This window comes from Lytechinus variegatus, chromosome 1 (genome assembly GCF_018143015.1).
Source record: "Lytechinus variegatus isolate NC3 chromosome 1, Lvar_3.0, whole genome shotgun sequence".
NCBI classification, from domain to species: domain Eukaryota; kingdom Metazoa; phylum Echinodermata; class Echinoidea; order Temnopleuroida; family Toxopneustidae; genus Lytechinus; species Lytechinus variegatus.
In genome coordinates, this window is record NC_054740.1 from 21,844,963 (window position 1) to 21,865,034 (window position 20,072).

The 20,072-nt window shown below is 38.5% G+C and overlaps 1 protein-coding gene across 2 annotated transcripts in view; it reads left to right on the forward strand.

Annotated features, from left to right (window-relative positions):
• Window positions 1-5,672: 5,672 nt before the first annotated feature.
• The window catches only part of LOC121409262 (phosphorylase b kinase regulatory subunit alpha, liver isoform-like), a 57,100-nt gene continuing 42,700 nt past the window's right edge, over window positions 5,673-20,072 (forward strand). The window contains exons 1-10 of one of the 2 annotated variants that reach the window (XM_041601144.1): window positions 5,673-5,886; window positions 9,729-9,887; window positions 12,646-12,862; window positions 13,976-14,058; window positions 14,571-14,651; window positions 15,213-15,353; window positions 16,413-16,571; window positions 17,058-17,276; window positions 18,295-18,481; window positions 19,397-19,531. In XM_041601144.1, coding sequence (XP_041457078.1) covers window positions 5,809-5,886; window positions 9,729-9,887; window positions 12,646-12,862; window positions 13,976-14,058; window positions 14,571-14,651; window positions 15,213-15,353; window positions 16,413-16,571; window positions 17,058-17,276; window positions 18,295-18,481; window positions 19,397-19,531 — 1,459 coding nt within the window. In that variant the 5' untranslated portion in view covers window positions 5,673-5,808. The remainder of the gene's footprint in view (window positions 5,887-9,728; window positions 9,888-12,645; window positions 12,863-13,975; window positions 14,059-14,570; window positions 14,652-15,212; window positions 15,354-16,412; window positions 16,572-17,057; window positions 17,277-18,294; window positions 18,482-19,396; window positions 19,532-20,072) is intronic. The other variant, XM_041601153.1, reaches the window with a different exon arrangement.

Genomic DNA, 20,072 nt, shown 5'->3' on the forward strand with positions numbered 1-20,072 from the left:
ATGTAACGTCTTCATGGCTAACTGCAAGCAAGTCCTTAACAGTACCTTTTCCATCAGTTCATTTTTGCTCGCGCTTCACGTTCGTAATAATTATTCACTTGCATACACATCTTTTTTTAGGATTGCCCAGAATGTTCAAAACTTTTAGAAAAAAGTAAATAAGATTCCCCCCAAAAAATAGCTTGCATAATGATTATGGTATTATATATTTATGTTTATTCATAAGAATAAAGCTTAGAAGTGACTAATATGACGGCCCTTTAAAGATACCAAAAATCCCGGCAAATATCATATTCGAGTGGCCGATCGGGGAAAATATGGCTGAAAAAAAAATTCCGGGCCCCCCTATTGGCGAAGGCTGGATCCGCCCCTGCCCCCAACTAAGTTTCGCCGAAGCAATCATTCCAACGAATTATCAAGGAGCAAAATTGTATATTCTCAATCACCAGTCGACCCCACTCCGCGTTTGCTGTGTATAGGCAGCTATATGTCAGCGTAAGGAGCGAAGATTTTATGTGACGGGGGGGTGGGGGTTGGGGGGAGAATAAAAATACTTTCGTGCAAGCAAGTGAAGAGCCTTTGCCAAATGTATGTTTTGAATGACCGCTTATACGGTGTGTGACTGGAAACCAGCTCCTAAATGAGTCAGTATGTGTCTTTTAGTCATGAAGTTACAGTGATTTAAGTGTGCATTTTTCTTCTAAAGGTGCTCTCAAAATACGACTTTTGGACATGATTTTTTGAAAAAGTCCTTGCCGTGGGAGGGGGGTATCCCCCCTCCCACACCCTACCCCGCTCGGTCGCTTCGCTCCCTCGCCGCTGGCGCCCCCCCTATTTCAAAATCCTGGATCCGCCCCTGAGTTTATACTCGCGACCCCCGTGACGATCGACCCCACCTTCTATACCTCGCGCAAATCGGACTCTATACACGTAGTGTTGGGGCAAAAATTAAGGACATCCTTTATAAAACATATTTTACTTTTGTTTTATCATCCCCGCAAATTTGACCCTTAACACGCGTAATTTTCCTATAGCAAATACCCTTAATTTGTCATTATTTTTGTGTTTTTGACACCCTTATCACGTCACGTACGTAACGTGGGCCCTATCTTGAAAAAGACATCATCCTCTTTTACGTGTTTTTTGGTCGCGCATGGTATCCACTCGTCAATGTAAGTTCCCCCACCCGGGGGAGCTCACCGGAAAAATAACACGAAACGGAAAAGGGGAAATTAAAGGGAAAGAAAAGAGGGAAAAAGAAAAGGGGATCGAATTAAAGGGGAGAAGGAAAAATACCATCCTGAAGTACTTACAAACGAGTGCACCCATTTTTGCAGGCCCATCTTTGAAACCAATTAGAGCAAAACCAATTGAAACCAGTTGTACAACAGTAAAAGAGTGATCCAATCTTGGAATAGTTTGCCTCCGGGGGGGGGGGCACTTCCATTCACGAGTGGATACCATGCGCGACCATGGGGTCTCGAAAAGCACCCTAAACACGTAATTTCCATATTCTGAAAATGCACCCCTTAACAAGTATTGGCGTGTGAAACCCTACCCTTAACAAGTATTGGAAACAAAACGATACTCTTGGCAAATATTCCCTGAAATGAACCCCTAAACAAGTACAGGAATGTTTTATTGTTACGGGTCCTTCGGTCGTCGGCTTTACCTTATTTGGTTTAGTACGACCCCACCTTCTACACCTCGCGCAAATAGGACTCTAAACACGTAGTGTTGGGGCAAAAGGACATCCTTTATAAAACATTTTAATTTTGTTTTATCATCCCCGCAAATTCGACCCTAAACACGTAATTTTCCTAGCGAAATAGATACCCTTTTTTCATTATTTTTGTGTTTTTGACACCCTTATCACGTTACGTACGTAACGTGCCCTATCGTGAAAAGGACATCCTTTTTACGTGTTTTTTTGGTCGCGCATGGTATCCACTCGTCAATGTAAGTGGCCCCCCCGGGGGTTAAGTACGACCCCACCTTCTACACCTCGCGCAAATCGGACTCTAAACACGAAGTGTTTGGGCAAAAAGGACATCCTTTATAAAACATTTTAATTTTGTTTTATCATCCCCGCAAATTCGACCCTAAACACGTAATTTTCCTAGCGAAATAGATACCCTTTTTTCATTATTTTTGTGTTTTTGACACCCTTATCACGTTACGTACGTAACGTGCCCTATCATGAAAAGGACATCCTTTTTACGTGTTTTTTGGGTCGCGCATGGTATCCACTCGTCAATGTAAGTGCCCCCCCCCCCGGGGTTTGCCTGCAACACTAGCATCCCGGGCCCAGCATCACGGCCGGGTTAGACTATTTTTGGTCAAGCAAACATTTTGACATGGTTGCTGTCTGACCAAGGAGATAGAGGTGATATCTCCTTGGTCTGACAGCATCCACGCCTGCACTCTTGAGCTGTAATTATCCCGGGGGGGGGGGGCACTTCCATTTACGAGTGGATACTCCATGCGCGACCATGGGGTCTCGAAACGCACCGTAACACGTATTTTCCATATTCTGAAAATGCAACCCTAGCAAGTATATATTGGCGTGTGAAACCGGCCTACGACTCGGACAAAACGATACCGTTGGCAAGTATTCCCTAACAAATTGAACCCCTAAACAAGTACAGGAATATTTTATTGTTATGTCACGGTACGTCCCTCGGTCATTCTACCTTTACACAGTTTGGTTAAGTACGACCCCAGCTTCCACACCTCGTGCAAATTGGACTCTAAACACGCAATGGGCAAAAAGGACATCCTTTATAAAACATTTTAATTTTGTTTTATCATCCCCGCAAATTTGACCCTAAACACGTAACTTTCCTAGCATTATTTTTGTGTTTTTGACACCCTTATTACGTTACGTATATACCCTATCGTGAAAAATACATCCTTTTTACGTGTTTTTTGGTCGCGCATGGTATCCACTCCTGTAAGTGCCCCCCCCGGGGGGTAATGCATCCAGTCTTTACGACCGGGGGGGGGGGCGTTTCATCAACATTTTTGTCCGACAAGTTGTCAGATCTGACAACTTTTCTGTATTTTGATTGGCTGAGAAGCACTGTTACTATGGTAACTGTCGGATAAAATGGGACTTGTCGGATAAAACGTCTGACAAGTCCTTTCATGAAACGCCCCCCTGGAGATCTCGAGCCTACAAGATCCTCTCACGTCCGTCCCTAGCTGATGGGACTATTGAGACCTTTTGTTTTCTGAGACGAGCGATCGATGTGGACGTACGAGATTAAAGGGGAAGTTCACCCTGAAGAAAACTTTGTTGCAAAAATAGTAGAAAAAATAGTAAAAAATATTAATGAAGGTTTGAGGAAAATCCGTTAAAGAGTAAGAAAGTTATTAGAGTTCAAAATTTTGCATTTGTGACGTCATAAACGAGCAGCTGCCCCATGTGTTATGTAATATAAAATGCATGAATTTCAAATTTTGCATGGTTCCTGATGACTTAATTTTCTTTTCTATTCATGATCGGGTGTGAAATGATTTGTCTATTGATATACAAAAGGTACAGCGAAAACCATTATCAATTTTCTGAGAAAATGACATTTCATTGATTTTTTACCATTTGCTATGTAGGAATGCTGCTCGCATATGACGTCACAAATCAAATAATTGAAATTCTAATAACTTTTTAATTATTTGATGAATTTTTCTCAAACCTTCGGCAATATTTTTTATTATTTTTTCTGCTATTTTTACAATAAAGTTTTTGTCAGGGTGAACTTCCCCTTTAAGGGATTTTGGGAGCACTGCGCATGCGGGAAGTAATCTGTGACGAGCCTTCTCGTTCACTGCCCAAATCTGTGACTCGTATTTGAAGGTTTTGACCAGGCCCCCGAAGCTATACCGCCATTTTTATTAGAAGCTAAAATAAGCCCTCATTAATATTAATTTCGTACGATGCTCCCTCATCAACTGTGGTTTTGTACGTGTATTAGTCAATACGCACATCAGCGCAATGACAAAGGTCAACTTGGCAAACTTTGATATACTGACATACTCTCCCGGAATACAGATTATGATGATGATGATAGGATTTTTGGAACAACTGGTTCCAAAACCATGTACCGTATGGGCACTAGTATTCAACCCGGCAGAATTCAAAGATTTTGACATATTCCCGAAAATATTTAGAACTTGGGAATTTATCTTTATTTCATACCTTTGTTGTTTTCAGGGTAATCTGGGGAGCGTTTCATGAAAGGACTTGTCGGACGTTTTATCCGACATGTCCCATTTTATCCGACAATTACCATAGTAACAGTAACTCTCAGCCAATCAACATCAGAGAAAGATGTCAGATCTGACAACTTGTCGGATGAAAATGTTGATGAAACTCCCCAGTTGTCGGTATTTTCTTTATCAGTCTGTCTACTGTATGCGCGTAGGATCGATCGAATTATGCGCCTATGGCCTTTTGCACTGAATTGTATTCAACCTACACTGTTAGAAAATTTGTCCTTAAAATAAAAGAAGTTCCTGCAGCAGAGTCTCGAGAACACCTGTAATCTTACCAAATTGCGTAATCTTAAAGGAAATTGGTATTGGGTGTATGGAACCTTACAAATTTCCTTTAATAAAACACCCTTTTCCCCTTTGTTAAATTGCAGAAAAATTCATGTTTTATGAATTTACAGAATGATTCTGTGATTGCTCTTTGCAAAATAGTCTTTATTTGTTCTGTAAAATCAGGGTATTTTTAACAGTGTAGTGAGGATAGACAGCAAATCTCAAAAGGGCTTAGATTGCTAAATTAGATCTAGATCTATGTAAGTCTCTGACTTTGATTAATTCCCTTTTTGGTCTCATATCAAATGGCCTAGTCCATAGTCGGATGGCCGAGGGCAGATTGAGAGACAGGGCCACTTTCATCGCTAGGTTGAATACTAGTGCAGACGGGTTGAATACTATAGTGCCAAAAATCATCGCCGTAAAATTCGATCGCCCGCGCACACAGTCGACTGGTTGAAGAAAAAAATAACGGAAAAAGAATAATCAGCATTTGCTCTTCGAAATAAGACGGGTCTGAAATTCAGGTAAATTCTGTATTTCTATATATTTGAGGAAACCCAACGGGTTGAATACTAGTGCCCTTACGGTACTGCCAATTGGTTCCAGTAACCAATCAGCAACTGGAACAGTTGGCAATTGGTTTCAATTGAAATTAGGCAAAAGTGCATCTCAGTTGGTTCCAATTTTTGAATCCAATTGGAGGCAACTGGTTTCATTTAATTGGTTCCAGCCGAGCAGCTCCAGTTGAAACTAATTAATCCGGGTTTCCTGCTATTGTTTGCCACTTCGTCATCTTATTCTTTCTTTCTTTTTCTTTCTTTCTTTCTTTCTTTCCTTCCTTCCTTTCTTTCTTTCTTTCTTCCTTTAATCTCTCTCTCTTAATTTCTTTCTTTCTTTCTTACTTTCTTTCTTCCTCCCTCCTTTTCTCCCCCCGCCTGTTCAGCCACTCCCGCGCCACTCGTAAGTCGCGAATTTGATCTCAAAAGTTCCGCGAGACTCGACTTCAAAGAAAAAGTTTTAGATTTTGAGTGGGGGGGGGGGGGGGGTGTGGTGGTATTATATTTTGTTACGCCAAAAAGAAAAGAAAAAAAAAGCTAAAATGAATATGGCTGCTAATTTCATCTTGGAAGTGCAAGCAAGTTTAAGTATGGCGAAAATGTAAACACTGTGCGCTGAAATCAAATGCGATACTACCAAAGAAACAAATATCCATGAGTCACAGACGCAGTGAAATCGTAACATAATTGTAAAATATCCAGTATGAGGAGCAGAAGTAATTCAGGAGTTCGACTAGATTACTACTATCGTCTTGTTTCAGAGACAATTCTAGCATATCAGGTAAGAATCTCCGATTCTGTGCAAGTCAAGTGCAATGTGGTACGTGTGCTATGTGTGGAGTGTGGCTGTGTAGTGTACGGTACCGTACGGTTGAAATTTGTAGGCCTATGTATGTGCGGTCCCTGTATGTGCATGTATGGTAGTGGATCGTATTACCGAACACTTTTCATGAATTCAATCATTTCAAAAATATTATTCTCATAAAATTCACCAGACTTTCACCATAATTACACAATTACCTACAAAATATAAATATGTAAAAAATTTGCCGAAATCGTTTTTCCTTTTGATGATATTAGCTTCCAATCGGACCCCTCTTCGGATGTGAAATATTTTGGTCACCTGAAAAAGGTGTCGTATTACCGAACGTGTGTTTTCAATGGGAAAAGTTGAGAAATCAACAAAATCACTGATGAGCTATTTTGACCATATTTTATTTTTTTTAGAATATTAAGACTTTGAAAATGTGTTTTGACCATTTTTCATCATCTTTCTATTCAAGTTCTCTTTGGAAGGATGTTGCAAAGAATTGAGCGTATGAAATTATTTTCTGACGCGTACGATGCGCACGTTCGGTAATACAAGGCCGGTCGGTAATACAACCACTCACTATACCGTGCATTTGATTTGGTATGGGCATGGCTGTGTGGCCCGTGGCGCAGTAGTGCCGCCTGTAGGTTGTAATGTAACCCAGGCAGGAGCTCAGGCCAGCAAAGTGGGCCGGAGCCCAGGACTCCATAGCTCTAAATATGGACTCGTCCGTGTAAATTAGGCAGAGGATACTCTCTTGAATGGGGTCAACTAAAACGGGGAAAAATAAATTGTGCACTTGTTGAAGTTGTTTTGAGAGTCCAGTTTGTGCCTCGACATGCTCGATGTCACTTGTCAGGATTCTGACTGTGTCACGAAATAATGGAAAAACTCAAACTATACATGTAACATGCATATTATGTTATATGGGACCTCCCATATATGAATATTCATATTTTAGTGCGATCTCCTTTTTCATGATTTTTCTTCACAAATTTTTGTCCATTTCTTCTTTATAATGACATTTCTTAAAACAATTTTCTATGTATATGGTCAGATGGTAATATTCTTCACTTTCAAGTACTTCCTTTTCGTTGAAATATAAAGAAAGTGTAATTTTATGCGATTTTTTCCTACAGTCCACAATCCCCATTGTAGGTGCGCTTGTATGTCATATTCAGGGTGACCAGACGTCCCGTATTTTGCTCCTTTGTCCCGGCGTCCCGACAAACCCTTCCCGGGACGCCTATTTGTCCCGTATTTCAGAATATTAAACAAAACGTAGTTAATACATTTAACAGTGACGAATTTTCATTAAATAACCAACAGATGACGAAGCAGAGACAACAATTAAATCGATAGCTGTACATAGACTTTTGCAAGTTCTGCGGTCATTTTCTTGCTAATAACCCAATACATTGCAAACGAACTGGCCTCCGTGTGTGGCAGGCTCTTAGCTAGGCATGTAGAATCGGAGCAAATTCTCAATGGTGCAAACAATCTCACATGATAAACAGTTTTTCCACCAAAATAATCACAAAAATAGGCGGGAAATTCTTATAATTATATTATGGATTCTCAGATTCATTATTTGGAGATGTAATCGGAGGAACAAGTTATTGACTTTTCATAGATCTAGTTATTTCAGCTTTCGTTTTGAGTCTTGGTGTGTACGATGCCGCAATGTTTAATCTAATTTTTTTAAGTTTGACAATATGTTTCACTTTGAAATTTTTAAAACATTTTTAAAACATTTTACTTCATGAAATTTTTAAAATACATTTTAAAAAACCCAAATAACATTATGGTTTTTATTAGATGATTGGATTTGTTTTGTTTGCTTGAAGTTTGAACTTTTTCTTTCTTTTCTACCCTATCCTTCCTGCTTGCCCTTTTTTGTTCCATCTATCTTTATTTCCTATCTTTCTTTCCTGAATATTTTTTTCTCCCTCTCTGTTCATTTTTCTTTCTCGACTTCTTTCTTTTACTTTCCTTTTTTATCAAATTTCCTTTTTTATTTCCTTCATTCTTCTTTCCTTAAAAATACCTTGGCTTCCTTTTGTCTTCCTCTCCTGTTTCTCTTCGTTCTTTCTCTCCTTCCACTGCTTTCTCTTTGTTCGTTCTCTTCTCCCTTCATTCTTTCATCCATCCCTCCCTCTCTTTCTTTCTTCCTTTCTTTATTTTATTTTTTTCCTTCTGATATTTATTCTTTTCCATTTTTCTTTCTTTCCCTTTCTTCCTTCCTCCCTTTCTGTTTTCTTCTTTCTTTCAAAGTATGAAGGAAACATTTTCTTTCCTCCTCCTTTTTTTCTTACCTTTATCCCTTTAATTCTTTCCTTTATTTTGTCTTTCACACATTTACTCATCTTTCCTTCCTTTATTTTTTCGATGTTCATTTCAAAGAATGACAGAAATTTATCTCTTTTATTCTTCATTCATCCTTCTTTTATTCTAACTTTCTGTTTTTTCCTTTTTCCTTCATTTTCTTTCCTTCTCAATTCATCTCTTTTCTTTCTCTCATTCTTTCTTTCACCCATCCTTCCAATTCCTTATATTTTCCACAAGTCTAACACTGTGTGTGGGCTTCTTTGTTGATCTTTGTTTGTCAATTGTCCCGTATTTCATTTTGTGAAATCTGTTCACCCTGTTCACATTACAACTTTAGGGTGGTTAGGGTTGGCTGTCTCAAAAGAAACTTGCAATTTACTAGTAAATAAACCAGAAATAAGACAAAATTAATAAGGGGATAGGATCTAAATGGTAAACTATCTTTTGTATTCTTCCAAAATGGAAACCAGTGGCAATGAGTATCATACTTAGATCTCTAAAATTTGTAATAGAGTTGTACAAGAGTAAATAAAGACAGTTAACTAGTAACTTAATTTATTTATTATTCATTTATTCATTAAGATTTATTAATTTGGGTACAAAAGATCAGCAAAAGGGTGTTTTTCATCAATGACCTGATGGAAACAGAATCATGATTACAAATAACATCAATATCATACATGTAAATGAAATCAAATTCTAAGTCATTATCTAGGCAATGCTAGTAACACAAATATTGTTTAACATAAATGATAACATGTCAAGGATGAAAATGCTAATGTTATCACAGCGGATAAATATACATATACACTCCAAATCATAATATTTACTGATAAAATCACAGAAATGAAAGTAATGGATTAAGGTGCTATGGGAAAACAAATGAGTGAAACAGTAACTATTTGCTAGCACCAGCCATGATATTTTGATGGTTGCAATAATCAATTATTTCACACAACTAAACCTAGAATACTCATAGTCCTTGATAACTGTTGATAGCCCCCCCCCCCATTGACAGATGAATTAATTATCCTACTGCAGATTCATTATATGAAACTATCATTTTAAACAAAGACAATCTTTGTAAATAAGGGGCAATCCTCATTTTCAGACTAGAGGCTCTACTGTTAATTGTTTAAATGTGGTAGAAAAAAAAATGTGTAGCCCACACAAACGCTTTGTTTAGATTTAATTGAAAAAAAACAACACAATTTTAAGAATTCAATTTAGAAGTGGGCCAAGGAATATGATGAATAACTGACTATGCCCCCCTATCACGCATTTATCTATTAAATTATTAAATTTATTATTAAAGTGAAAACAGGCCAACATATTCAAAGGTTACATATCTAGAAGTGGACTTGGATAGTTACTGATTTTTTTCCTGTCCAAGTTTAAATGCTGTTGTTTTCAATATCATTTCAAGTTATGGGATTTTTTTCATATTTAAAAATTTGACATATTTCTCTTTTTTTCTCCTTTAGAATCCTATATCTGGTTTATTACAAGCCACAGCAGACCAGAAACATGCCTGGGTTAGAGATAATGTATATAGTATCATCTCTGTTTGGGGGTTGGCCTTGGCATATCGCAAGCAAGCTGACCTGGACGAAGATAGGGCTAAAGCATATGAGCTTGAACAGGTATGGAAGGCTAACCAATTTTGTATTTTTCTCTCTTTGGTTTGATCTTAACAGCAAGATACTAAATTGATACAGTTATGATGTTTTTTTTATGTACCCTGAGTAGCTATTTCAGTTTTGAAACTGCTTTACCAGCAGGCCCTGCTTATCCTTGACCCTTTTTTTTTCACAAAGAGGTGTAATAGGACGTATTGTTCTCATTTATGGAAAGCAAGGGACTCCAACATACACTACCGGTATTTGGAGTTGTTAGTCCATAATGTTTTAGAAACTATGATGTATTGTCATGCATTATTTTGATGTGTCCAAACAGTGTATTTGGCATTATTTCCAACAGGGTTTATTTCCTGAAGCAGTATTTTTCTTTGAGCAATTCCTTACTAGTGTTTGCGGAGTTGCTAATTTTCCGGATTTTTCCGGAATTCCGGATTTTTTCCTTTGCTGAAAAATATTCCGGAAAAAAAAATCGATTGTCAGAGAGAAATCCGTAAAAATTTCCCCTCCAAATCTTGTCACGGAGTTCGCTACGGAGAGCGCAATTTCAATTTTGGATGGCCAATTTGCGCAGACGGAAAATTATTAGCGTTGTGCGCAGCATGAAGTTTAGCTGGTACTGTACTTGCACGGTACGCGCGAGCAATACATTGTAGCAGTTGCAAACGCCGCCCTATACCCTGCAGGGATACGGGTGTCAGCGCTATCCCAGTCGGGCGATCGCCCGGTAGAACCGCTCGAAGCACGGCCCGGTGTGGCTGCAATTGCCTGCTGCTGTGTGAGTGATTGGTTGTCTGCCGCGGGATTTCAGCTGAAAACCTATTTGCTACCATGAAATATGTGTTCTCTGGTGCGTATTCATCAATTCATATGTGTGAACTATCCATCATTTTGATAGAAATTGTGATTTATGGATTTTCAATAGTATAGGATTGTCTTGTTGATGAGTACAGTGAGTGAAAAAGGGCACCCCAGCTGCTACATACACCCGTCCCGAGTCGCACCCATTGGCCGCAGCATATTAACCCGCAGCAGGTTAACCCGTACCGTAATGAGTACGGGTTACATGATTTTTTTTTTTTTTTGAGCACCTTTCTTGCCTATGATATGAAGTTTATTATGTCATTAATTATTTGTTATGTACTACTGTAGATTAATGATTTCAGCCCTCTAAAGAATAAGAAAACGTTCCAGCTTCAGGGGGCTTCGCCCTTGACCCCGCCAGGGGCCCTTGGCGGGCCCCTGGACCCCCGGCCTGGGTTTTCAGGATTTTTTTGAGCTATCAGTTAGCATCTCTGTGTTTGGAGAGGATCTTTTCAATGTTGGAAGCGTCGGGGTGTAGTTGTTCTGACGCTCGACTCATAAACAAACTTGGCTTGTGTGTTCGAATCCCACTGTAGCGTTTGGCAAGGCGTTAATCCACAATTTGCCACTCTCCACCCAGGTGTTAAATGGGTACCCAGTAAGATGCAAAAGTCTAAATGCAGAGATGCCAACCCTCCCGATTTCATCGGGAGGCTCCCGAAAATTCATCCCAACTCCCGCCCTTACGATTACCATCCTTATCCTCCCGAAATTACGATTTTTTTGCATTGATCAAATTGGATTGGAAGGACATGTATCGTCTGCTAACTTTAGCATGTAGTAACTCCATTACGTTCGCTGCTACTAAATTCTGTGTGAAAAGTAGACAAATAAGGAGCAGCGAAAAGCTGGTGCATGTGATATGCCCAACGGGAATCCACTGTGCACCAGACCGTTAGGTCCGGCTAGCTTCGCGAGGCGTGTGCGCTCGCGGCCACTGGATTTGTCGAGTCGTGCGGTGGAATATCGGTGTGTGATTTCGGCGTATTGATGGGTTGATATTGACACGAAATGGCGGAAAATCAACAAAAGAAGACCAAGAAATGGTCTCAGAAGTATAAGACTGAATACAGTCTCCAGTACCTGTGTGTTCGGAAGTCGGAATGAGGAATTTACCATGCATTTTGCGCAATTTGCAGCGTGGACATTTCAGTTTAGCAGGGAGGTCGTGATGATAATTCGGAAGCACTTTCGTTCGGGAGCAAACGGCATAGGCCTACAGACATTGCGATGACAAGATCTTCGAGCTCCACTAGTACCCTGTTGTCTTTATTTCACCAAGCAAGGGACCAGCGCTGAGCTTTTCTTTACTGGATTTATAGTGGAACATAACCTGCCTAGAGCCGATAGTGATAATTCATCCTTATTATTGATGTTGAACAGGTAATGGAGTTACTACATGCTTTTGTCCCCTCATTTTTTATTTACATGTGAAAATGCATATTTGATATTTTTAATGTTAAAAAAGTGGGAACAATGTTTATTTCAAAACATGTGAAATGCCCCAAAATAAGGGTCAGATTGCACCAGAGAGCATCTAGAAACCCAGAGCTTCCAGGGCCCTAAGGCGGGCCCTGGACCCCGGCCGCAAGGGTCGAGCGCTCCGCGCTCGAGATGTGCTACGCGCACATAATTTGCTGGCGGTTGCAAATCCTCTCTAATTCTGATTTCCAAAAGTTGGCATCTCTGTAAATGCCTAGCATGTGAGCCTAGAACTTGTTGGAATGCTACCCAGAAGGTGGAGAAAGTGCATTCGTATGCAGGCATGCCAGGATCCAATGATCAGAATAATGATATTTCCATAGAGTGCTTAGAGACGTCGATCCAATATATTAAGGGCAAAGGTATGAAAGCGTACTACTATTATAATTTTTATTAATGTTTTTCTGTCTATAAACAGCAAGTAGTGAAGCTAATGAGAGGTCTGCTGACTAGTATGATGAAGCAAGTCGAGAAGGTGGAATCATTCAAACTAACCCAAAGCCCTGGTGATTCCTTACACGCCAAGTACGACAGTGAGACCGGTGAGACATGTGTCAAAGATGGAGAGTGGGGTCATCTTCAGATTGATGCTACATCCCTCTACCTGCTGCTTTTATCTCAGATGACTGTCTCTGGTAAGTTCTATTTGGGATGCTACACAGTGGCGGACCGTGACCCGGAGGAGACAAAGCATTGGACGGGCACAGCACTGTTCACAAACAATACAGTGCCTCTCCAATCATTTGTCTCCTCCGTGTCACGGTCCGCCACTGATGCTACAGTTACCCCAAGGAAACCAAAACCAATCCAACCGATGATACGCCATTCAAAATAATGTAATAGCTTTGATTGGGTTTGGATTCAGTTTCATTGGTATGACTGTAGCATAACCCATTGTACTGTTGCATACTTTAACATGTAAATACTAATGGCTGAATCATTATCAAATTCTTCCTATAGAACATTCAGTTTATCTTCATTTCCACGTATGTAAACATTTATGTAAGCTTCAAAAGAAAAATTCAGCAATAAAAGTAAAGCTTCCGTAATCCATTGTTGCTACTACTACTACTACTAATAATAATAATAGGCATTTATATAGCGCCATCTATCTAGAAATATTCTATTCCGAGGCGCGTTGTTATTATTATTATTACCCTGGCTTAAGCTCGAGCTGCCTTTCAGCACTCATGCATTCAAGGAATTAATCCTGATGGGTACCCATTCACCTCACCTGGGTCGAGTGCAGCAAAATGTGGATAAATTTCTTGCTGAAGGAAATTACACCATGGCTAGGATACTAAATAGAACATAGACATTGATCAATGTTTGGATTACTTAAAAAAATCCTCTGCACATTTTCAAACAACATAAATCCTGTTAGATGGGTAAATGCTTAGACGAAAAAACATCATCCTGTCTGTCATGACGTTAGTACTGTTTTTTGTAGAAGAAATAATTTACAGTTTATAAAGGTGCCTGATCTCTTTCTTCTCTGGATACCTGCATATATCTTTGATTATTAGATGATATTAAAAATACAATTTAAAACTTGTATTTGATGCATAATGTTGAATATCTACAAATGTAGTTGATGGAAATCTCATTAAGGTTCCTGTTTTGGTTTTATTTTGGTAGTCCTGCTTTATTTACAGTTGTCATCTTTTCATATCAGAAATGGTGTATGTACATAATATTTTAAGAATTAAATATGATCTGTTTCTTATTTTTTATTTACTTTTAAACAGGTCTTCAGATAGTCTTTACATTAGATGAAGTAGCATTTATCCAGAACCTTGTCTTTTATATTGAGGATGCTTACATGATAGCGGTAAGATAAAAAAATATTGAATAAGTAGTCTTCTCTATGAACTAAATTGGCAAAGAATTTGAAAACCATCAATTTCCTGGTAAATTAATATAGTGTGTATTTTTTTAAATTGCTCCTGTTTGTCTTTGTAACAAAGGAATGTACACATAATCTGTATTGATGGAATGAAATATGTATATACTAGTGACTAAGCTTTGTCAAGTCTATTTTTAGAGGAATTGATCCGAAGTTATAAAAGTGAGGGGTTTATTGTTGATAAAGAAAGATTTTACAATGAAATATTTAGCAAGGACTAGTATAGCAGTTCCATTAGTGTTCCAATGCTAATTTTATCACTGCTCTGCTGAAGGATAATTTTTTTTTATTTTTTATTACTACGTGTAAATATATCACAGGTTTTTCTGTCTTAGAAACTAAGATGATTAATGAATGTAGTCTAACCATTCTTTATCTATTGCAGGATTATGAGGATATGATTAATGAATGTTGTCTAACATTATATTTTTTTGTAGGACTATGGCGTTTGGGAGAGAGGTGATAAGACTAATCATGGTCAACCTGAATTGAACTCAACTTCTATAGGAATGGCAAAGGTAAAGTACATGCATATAGTCTGGACCCCGTTACACAGCCCCATTTCAATCTCCATGAAATCAATGTAAGAGCACCCAGTCTTGAACAAGGATATTGTGATTGATTCTCAACAGTTGAAATTCTGAATTAAATGAATCTACAGTACTATCTTTTAGACATTTCTAATTTTCTTGAAACTTATTCATTTCAATAATACCAGCTTATGCTGAATAGTGTGCATGGAATATCTTTGTAAAGTGCTTGCTACATGCCTTGTCTGTTCATTGTGCTGTAACACCTAGATTTTGAATGGATCGCAAATATAAAACCAATTTTGATTGGCCGACGGGAGTGTTTTTAAAACAGTGCTCATGTAAAAGTGATCTTAATTGGCCATTGCTATTTAGAGATTGATTGCAAGCCATTGTGTTACTGACCCTAAGTGATCATGGCATTATTTCTACTACATGTATATTATTGTAATATAATATCATAATGGATACATGTTTACAGGTCACCACTCAATACCAATGAAATTTTCTCTTTCATGGATATAACATATATCCTCTTTGTTCCATTAGGGTGCTATGGAGGCCATCAATGATTTAGATTTATTTGGAGCTAGAGGTGGAAGGAAATCAGTCATTCATGTTCACTCTGATAAGATAGCTCAATGTCAGGCGATCCTACACTCAATGCTGCCGAGAGAGTCAAGTTCAAAGGTCAGTTCATCAATCCTTATATTTGTATTTTAATGTTTATCTCTAGGTACCCCCTTTAAAGGAGAATGAAACCATTGGAACAAGATAGCTTGTGTGAGAACAGAAAAATCAAAGAAACAGATCAACAAAAGTTTGAGAAAAATCAGACAAATAATGAGAAAGTTATGAGCATTTGAATATTGCGATCACTAATGCTATGGAGATAGCAAATTGGCAATGCGACAAAGATGTGTGATGTCACTTGTGAACAACTCTCCCCATTACTTTAGTATATATTTCACTTGAATTGCCTCTTTTATCACATCTATCCATAGATCATGTGTTCTTTCTACATGAGGGCATGTAATACATATTTTTTAAGAATACATCATGGATAGAGAGTTTGTATCATCATAAGAAAAAGCAAAAAGAGACATTTTGAGGGTATTTTATAGTCCACCAAAGGGAAAGTTGTTCATCAGTGACATCACACATCCTTGTCGGATTGCCAATGGGAGGATCTCCATCGCATTAGTGATTGCAATATTCAAATGCTCATAACTTTCTCATTATTTGTCTGATTTTTCTCAAACTTTCTTTATTTGATTTTTCTGTTTCTACACAAGCCTATTTGTTCCAAAGATTTCATTCCCCTTTAAGTGATTTTCTTCCTTGTAAATTTTTGGCTTGATCACGCGATTCATGGCGAAAGGCGGGGGGGGGGGGGGGCATAATGCCCAAGATTAGCGAGACTAAAGATACTTGGATATATTCGGATTAAGTTTTGGTAAATATCCCTCAAAAGTGCATTTTCACTCTTTATTCAATACTGCATTATACAAATGTGTTTACCATGGTTTTTTTTGTCTTGGGATTGTATAAAAATCTTCTCATTGGATTCCTGATAAACCTGAACAAAGTTAAGATAAATGGTAAAATTAAATGCAGAGGCTTTATGTTACACCATGTCTTCTTTTGCAGGCATATGTTTGGTCCTGAAAATGACCACTCAAAGTTGATGTCCGACAAGTATGTTCTACATGTAGTTTGTAATGATTGTATTTTATATTATTTTGTTAGGAGATAGATGCAGGGTTGCTGAGCGTGATTGGTTACCCTGCCTTTGCAGTGGACGATGAGTCTATTATTAATATTACCAGACAACAGATTCTTGATAAGCTCCAAGGAAGGTATGGATGCAAAAGATTCTTGAGAGATGGACACAAGACAATAAAGGAGGTAGGGATTATTTTTTTTCTGTATCAGTGTTGTGCTCTTTAAGGTAAATTAAGCGGTCTCGGCCTTGGACGTATAGTCTTTGGCCTTGGTCTTCGGCCTTTGGCCTTGCCCTCAGACAGTCTGTCCTTGTTCTTGATCCCAGAGGTCTGAAGTCCTTGGCCCTAAGATAGATCTGTTGATGAGGCTAGGAAACATTTCAAAGATGAGAAGATAACAATAAGTAAATTGATCAATCTTTTTTGTATTGAAAGTCATTTGTGCATTGTGACCCTTGGGCCGTGCCTTGGACTCAAAGTTCTGAAGTCCTCGGCCTTGGATAATCAGTCTTTGGCCCTGTCGCACAACAATGTTATTTTTATTTCAATGATGGTTGTTAAAAGGTTAGTTTTTCATGTAAAATTGAATAATATGGAATAATTATTTTCAAATTTCAAGAGCAGATTCTCTGTCCTTAATTCATGTTTTCTCTATATATATATTATCTAGGACCCTAATAGACTATATTATGAGCCCGCAGAGCTGAAGATCTTTGAGAACATTGAATGTGAATGGCCTTTGTTCTGGACCTACTTTGTCTTGGATGGAATCTTTAGAGGCTGTAAAGAACAGGTGGATGAATACAGTGAAGCTCTGGAAGAACTCATTCAAAGGAACTCTCATGGTACCAAGGTTATACCAGAGCTTTTCTATGTTCCTGCTGACAAGGTAATTCCTATAGCAATAGCGTATCAACTATGACAAGAAAATGTATATGACCATGCACAACTATAGTAGAGTCACTATTCAGGGCGTCATGGTCTAGTGGTTCGGACTCTCACCTTTCAACAGAGGGTCGAGAGTTTGAATCCTAACCATGGTGTGTTTTCCTTCAGCAAGAAATTTATCCACACTGTGCTGCACTCGACCCAGTTGAGGTAAATGGGTACCGGCAGGAAGTAATTCCTCAAAAAGCTGTGCGCACCAGAATCGGTAGACTAGCTTAGCTGGGGTAATATTGGAGCGCTTTGAGCACCTAGCAAGGTGGATACGTGCTCTATACAAATCCTATATTATTATTACTATTGTCCCCAGAAATGCTTTGTAGGATCTGATGCTGGATACGTGCCTGTGTAGTGATCTGTAGAATTCACTTGGAAAGGCTTGAAACGTCACATAACAAAAATACATGTAGTTGTGACTGTTTCTAGCAACAGAATCGCTGAACTGTGATTTTCAGGATAGGAATGTGACCCTAACCTTACAACCCTATCCCTATGTTTCTAACTAAATGAACTATCAAGATAATTTTGAGTTTTAAAGTCATCCTTGGTCATATCCCTGAGAGAAGAATTACCGGTTTCATTGTCCTTCTATGACCTTCATGGGTGTCATCAGAGTGACCTTAATGTGACCCTCTCCCTTGGCTTACCATCAATTTTTTTTCTTTCTTGGGGTGGGGGGGAATCTATGTTTATAACTGAAGCATTACCAGTTTTAATGTCCTCCTGACCTTCATGACAACTTTTGGACATTAAGAGTGACTTTCAATGTGATCTCCATGCTCTTCAGCAGGTCACTTTTTTTGGTAGGGGGGGGGGGGAAACGTGGTGGTGGTGGTGGGAATCTCGTTACATCCTGGGCCTTTTCTATAAGGGAAGCATCACTAGTTTTAATATCCTCCTCTTATGATCTTCATGATAGTCATCATAGTGACCTTCAATGTGACCTTCTCCATGTTTTACAGGTTGAGCTAGAGTATAAGAACCCAAACAGTCAGGACCGTTTGCCCGGTGGTAAGATGCCTCACCTGTGGGGTCAGTCTCTGTATATCTTAGGCTGTCTCCTCAGAGAAGGCTTCATAGCACCGGGTGAGATAGACCCTCTCAACAGACGACTCTCTACAGAACCTAAACCGGATCTGGTCATCCAAGGTATGCATGTAAATATCATACAGATAATGCACAAGTGTTTGTGTTTAGGTGTTATTAGCGATGTAGTGCACTCAAGGGTATTTACAATGTGTGACAAGCACGAGGCACTGGTGCTGAGTGCTTTAGCATTTCGTTGTGAATATTCAAGATGCATGCAAAGTCAGTAACATCACAAATTTGAATCTGTGCATTATTTGCTTTATAAAACAGGTTGACAGCATGAATTTAATGTGTAAATTTGTTCAAGTCCTTCCAAAATATCCTTTGAGTGCACAAATGAAGGAACAGCATATACTTTCTATGATGTATTCATGCTGAAGTAAGCATATCAATTTCTTAGCCATAGCCTTCTCTTTGAAAGAACATGTATTTTGAGATAGCGTCCCAGTTTTCACATTGATGTATCCAAATTGCACAGTACTGCACCCTCAAAATTCACAGCTTGAATGTTGCGCAGAATTATACAGTGAACATGTGACTTGCATATACACTTGCTACTGGCTACATCCTTGAATCTGTTTCATAAACTTTGAGTATGTTGGATATTGATATGTTTCTCATTTTTACAAGAGATCAAATCCTTTATGTACGTATGTTTATCCTTTAAGCATGAGAAAATGAACAAAAATATCTTGAGATGTGTTTAGCTTAGGATTAGCGATAGTCTAGCAGTTGCTTTTCCAGATATGAATATGTCATATTTTCATAATTCAACCTGATTTCATTAGTGTAGGAATTAAATGAGAATTGGATTGCATTGTCTGTTTTAAAATTGTTCTTAATTATTGCAAATATTATAGTGTGCTGCTTAGCTTTGTAAAGTTGAAAGACGGCTTTATAAGTGTTTAATCATTTAGAGCATGTCTTGCATGTCTAACATTGGAATCACTTTACGTTCTTTCCTGCAATATTCAGTGGTATTATTAGCAGAAGATGAATATATTCAAGAGAAGTTAAAAGAACATGGGATACAGATCAAGACGGTAGCAGAGGTTGCTCCTATCAAAATACGCCCAGCGAGGGCGATGTGCAATATAACAAGACTTATGGGTAAGTTATTGAATCATTCCCTCTCCATTGAAGTTAGACATTGCACTCAAAGATTATGCCATAGTGTATCTTTGCAAACTTTCTGAACCTTATTGATGGTCATTCTGATTGTGTTTGAAATGATTTCTTATACATTTGTATATTCAGACATACAAATGTATAAGAAATTTGATACAGTATTGTAATCTACATTTAAATGTTACCCATCTTTGATGATCAAAACTTATGGAATAAAATCAAAATCAAAATAGCTGACATAAATAAAGATATATTCATGATTACCATGATGGGGGACTTACAAGATGAGACAACCAAAGAAGACATGGAAGGAAAATGTGGAGGAAAAATTAGGGGGAGTTGGGTAGACAATAGAGAATGTACTTCATTAGGCAAAGTAGAGGAGAGAGAAGGAGTGAGTGAAGGGTAACTTTGCTCACCCATCGACCGGGAAAAATCCAGATTGAAAATTTTGGTATGCCATGTCCTCCTCCGCTGTCTACTTCTCCACCTTCTCCTCCCCCACCTCACCCTTCACCTCCTC